Source organism: Branchiostoma floridae, chromosome 4 (genome assembly GCF_000003815.2).
Source record: "Branchiostoma floridae strain S238N-H82 chromosome 4, Bfl_VNyyK, whole genome shotgun sequence".
NCBI lineage: Eukaryota > Metazoa > Chordata > Leptocardii > Amphioxiformes > Branchiostomatidae > Branchiostoma > Branchiostoma floridae.
Genome location: NC_049982.1, coordinates 47,305 through 52,360, shown reverse-complemented (window position 1 = coordinate 52,360; position 5,056 = coordinate 47,305). Strand labels below are relative to the sequence as shown.

The following is a 5,056-nucleotide window of genomic DNA, read 5'->3' as shown; positions in this document are numbered from 1 at the left end:
TCCGTATTCTACCGGGGCTCCTTACACTCGCTACCCCTATTTTTTAGGGGTAGCGAGTGTAAGGAGCCCCGTTAGAATACGGATGGTACCCAGGCTACACAGGTATGACATAAAAGCAAATATCTTGCCTGATGGATTTGAGGATGCAGTATCTGCAGAAGCGATGACCACAGTTGGTCTGCACCGGCTCCCTCAGGCCCATGAGACAGATGGGGCACTCGTACTTGGACTCTAGGGGGGAGTCCCAGAGAACGTCCCAGCCTTCCGTCATTTCCTCCTGCTAGCAAACAAACAACTAAAGGTCATCAGGGATGTGTACCTAAGGTGTGGTCACATAGGTCGTGCGATCGTTGAACGATTGCTAAGTTTGGGAGGACAACTTCGGGCATTTTGGAGGACAGAAATGTACGTCTCCTGCAAAGTTCAACAGTCTTGGTACACAAAATGCTGTTTTGGATCCATGATGGTGGTTGGTTCTGTCACAGGATCGCATGACCTATGTGACCGCACCCTAGGAATCAGTGACAGAGGTTTAGGTATAGGTCCGAACCTGTACCTGTACCAGAACAACTTGACAAATCAAACTGTGGATTAGAGACATGAATAAACAGTATATAAACAGTATATTATATAACAGCAAACAGTAACTATATCTGAGTAGACTGAGACAATCTTTAGAATCGTCGATGTAGGTTAGACATCCAGGTAATAAGATACGCCAAAAGCAGTTACTGAAACAACTGGATATGGTTTTGAAACGGTCAGACGTTTCGGATAGAATCCACTCTCCTTCGTCCAAATTGTCTTCAGTCTGAATTGTCTTACAACCTTTCCTATTGGACATCTGAAATTGTCTTCATTCATAGTTAGAGTATAAAAGACCTGTTTCTTCCAGATCTCTTCAGTGTCACTGACGAAGGATAGTGGATTCTATCCGAAACGTCTGACCATTTCAAAACCATATCCAGTTGCTTGAGTAACTATTTTTGGCGAATCTTTAGAATCTTAAATCCATGCAGAATGCGTTACACAACAAAGATTCATTGATACAGCTTTTTAAAACATATAATGCTAGTTCATCTTCATGGAACGGGTAACCTATAACTGTCGAAGGATGGTGGTTTGAATTGTTAATTTTTCAAATTATTGCCGTTTGAAACCACAGTCTGTCAACTTTATATCCCTACATCATGTGAACAAACGTTCAGGCTCTCCCTCAACACGGGACCTCCATTATTTAACGTCCTATCAAAGGACGGCCCTAGGCAAAGTTAGCTACTAGTACTCATTTTTCATGGTAAAAGTGATTGTAAAGTGCCTTTCCCAAGGGAACAAGATCGGTGACATGGCAGATTTCGAACTCGGGACCTCTTGGGAATGATCCCAAAGCACTGCAGATTATGCAACATGATCTCACACTTCTTGACAAGGAGAAACTGAAAAGTATGTTCAGAGGTGATTTTTTTAATCACCAACTTCCTGGTACCACTTGGTTGTGAATCAAGCATCAGCTGGAGCATAATGAGCTGATTTGTTCTGGATAAAGTCGCTGGCCTTCTGCCATTTCCTCCTTCTGACTGTAACAAAAGAGCTTAAAACTCATTGTTGCCATGGCAACAGCCCAAACAATTTTGGAGGCCATTTTCACAGATTTTTGCATTTCAACAACATGGAAATTGGCCAAGTTTAGGACCCGATAACCCGATGTTGTTGGCCTCAAAACTTGTTTGGGCTGTTGCCATGGCAACAATGAGTTTTGACCGGAAAGAAAGCTATTTTGAGGGGTTGTGGGTCAAGTACTATCACTGTGCAAAATATGAGCCAAATCGATTTTTTGACCCTGAGCACTGATCCTTACAGACATTTGCTCTTAAAACGTGTACTTATCCCCAAAGAGAGTGGCTAAGCATAGCCAAAGAGGGTTAAAATTTCAATCCAAGAAACAAATGTTGAGAATACACAGTTGCGTGAAGGGCTGGCAATGCAAACCGGCTTCATACAACATGCATCTCGAAAGTCTATATTCAAACATGTCACCGGTCATGGGGGCAAAAGAGAAATGGCAAAAGAGGTGTGGTTCGAAAGAGTTGTAGGTCACAATTAACATTCTCAAACAATGCCAGTTCCTGTTGCTACTGTTTAAATATGTTCCAACACCCCTATGTTCCAAAGCCTCCTAACCCCAAACCTAACATAGGATTATAGTAGTGTACATAGGGGTGTTGTAACGTTAGGCATGTTGTAAGGCTGTCCAGTTGTTGCAGTCTTGAAAGTCAACGCATTTTCGTCTTAACTGCTTGCCATATTTCAATACCGACAAGTCAGCATAAAAAAAAAAAAAATTTAAGACTCTAAGACTTGTTCTTTCCTACCTGTCCCCTTTTGACTTAAGGGTTTAACCTGAGCTCTCCATTGTACAGCTGTTCAGTAATGTTACAGTATTAACAACACATTTTCGTCTATATGTTGGCCATATTTCAAAGTCAGTTAAGACTTCCATTTCTTCCTACCTGGGCCCTGTGGACTTGGGTTTGTTCCTGGTGCCATTTGACCTGCTATTCCCATGTACAGTTGTCTAGTAATGTTACAGTATTTACAGCACATTTCCATCTAAACTGTTGACCATATTTCCATACCTACGAATAAATACTTCTGTTGCTTCCTACCTGTCCCCTGTGGACTGTTCCTGGTGTGGCTAGACCTGCAGTCTCCGTCGTACAGCTCCAGGAATAATGTTGCAGTCTTGACAACACAGTTCCGTCTGAACTGTTCACCATAATTCAAAACTGACAAGTATGCGTCGAAAAAACAAAGACTCTAATAGTAATATTCCTTCCTACCTGTTGCCTTTGAACTCGAGAGTTTGTTCCTGGTTGGGCTTCATCTGCCATTCAAACGGTACAGTTGTCCAGTGATGTTACAGTCTTGACAACACATTTCTGTCTAAACTGTCTGACAATATTTCAATACAGTCAAATAAATATAATGACGTCAGATCCTTGCTACCTGTTGCCTGTGGACATGAGGGTTTGCTCCTGGTGCAGTTTGATCTGCCATTCCCACTATACAGTTGTCCAGTAATGTTACACTAATCTTTACACATTTTTGCCTAAACTGTCAACCATATTGTAATACTGACAAATAAAGACTTTAGTCTGTTCCTCCCTACCTATCCCCTGTAGACTGTTCCTGGTGTGGCTTGACCTGCCATTCGTACTGTGCGGCTGTCCAGTAATGTTACACTCAGTCTGGTCTTTACAACATATTTCCATCTAAACTGTTGACCATATTTCAATACCTACGAATAAATAATACTTTTCTTCCATCCTACCTCTCCCCTGTATTTCCTACTACTACTACCTGTCCCCTTTGGAATTGGGTTTGTTCCTGGTGCCATTTGACCTGCTATTCCCATTGTACAGCTGTCCAGTAGTGTTACAGTATTTTTAATATATTTTCATCTAAACCGTTGACAGATGATATTTCAATACCTCAGCCAATAAAGACTTCTGTTCTTTCCTACCTAGCCCTGTGCCCTTTGGACTTGAGGGTTTGTTCCAACAATGTTACAGTCTTTACAATGCTTTTCCTTCCAAGCGGTGGACCATATTTCAATACCTTGAACTTACCTGTTGCCTGTGAACTTGAGGGTTTGTTCCTGGTGCAGTTTGACCTGTGCTCTGACCCGCCATTCCCACTGACTCATATCCAGCCCCCCTCCCTCCTGGCTTCATGTCACTTCCAACAACCTGCAGGAGAGGAAATATTCCCAGAAAAGTCACAAAGTCAGTTCCAAGAAAGACTGTTAGTAACCTTTTTTTATTTTAATAAAAAGCCCGGCAGGCCCCAGTTTGGAAATGTGACGTTGGCTTAGGGCTCTCTGCCCAAAAGCTATCTGCTGCACAAAAATCATGTACTGAGGCCACACCAATTTGATTTCTTTTTTTTTTTTTTTTTTTTTTTTTTTTTTAAATTTTTTTATTGATTTTCAAAGAAACGAAACACATACAAACACATGCATGGCACGTAAATCGTAAACAGAAAGAGACATGTGTGAACCTATAAAACTGTAAAACACAGTGAACTTAATAAGAAATGAAGTTCAAGAAATTATACCCCAATTACCGTTGCAGTAGTACATGAGACATATCAAATTATATATAACCAATCAATTTACCCCATTTACCAATATGCTTTTTAGTTTTGTTTAGTCTTCTGGCGATGATATTTTCTAACTTAAAATAATATGACATATATGAAATAAATGATTCTAGGCTAAGGTGTCTGTTGCGGTATTTGAAAATGAAATGTTTACCTAACAAAATAACAAAATTGGACAAAGCTGGAACACGATCACTTATAATACCAAATAACACATTAAACAAAGTAAGATGTAAATAATTCCCGGTGTGCTTAAAATACCAATCCTGTACCTGTATCCAAAATTTTGTAACAATCCTACAATCCCAAAATAAATGAATGTCTGATTCTTCCTCTTCTGTGCAATAACTGCAAAGTGATGTATCTATTACCCCCCACCTGTGCAATATCTTATTGGTAGTTAGAAATTTAAATAGTAATTTGTATTGAAACATGCGTAGTTGGGAATCAATGGTAACTTTATAGGGTAAACTGTATACTATTTTCCATTGTATGGGTGTGTTTAAGTATTCCCCCCACGAGTATTGGATCCGGTCAGAGATATCCCATAGCCTGGCGTCAGACATGAAAAATGAATACAAATGTTTATTGATATTTGGAAATTGAAGCCAGTTTATGTTTCTACACGCCGGAACACAAACCCTTAACTCTGGTGACACCTGTCGCAGTAAATGTTTCCAATTGCTAGGAATTGCTGATATGATTTGATTATACTTAAACTCTGCACATGTGTCCCCAAATTTTAATAGTAAGTCTTGGAAAGTCAAAAGCTTATTTTGTGAGTCTAAAATATCATTTACAAAGACTACCCCCCTGTTGTATAGTGACATCAAAAAGCATGGTTTTCCGGATATGCGAATGTGTGAATTTAGGCAGATAGGCTGTTGTTTCACTT

At 40.1% G+C, this 5,056-nt stretch overlaps 1 protein-coding gene across 1 annotated transcript in view; it reads right to left on the bottom strand.

The window, feature by feature from the left end:
• The window catches only part of LOC118414689 (TNF receptor-associated factor 6-B-like), a 22,435-nt gene that overhangs the window by 3,714 nt on the left and 13,665 nt on the right, over window positions 1-5,056 (bottom strand). The window contains exons 3-4 of the mRNA XM_035818890.1: window positions 3,630-3,749; window positions 118-277 (exon numbers count right to left, since the gene is read on the bottom strand). Coding sequence (XP_035674783.1) covers window positions 118-277; window positions 3,630-3,734 — 265 coding nt within the window. The 5' untranslated portion in view covers window positions 3,735-3,749. The remainder of the gene's footprint in view (window positions 1-117; window positions 278-3,629; window positions 3,750-5,056) is intronic.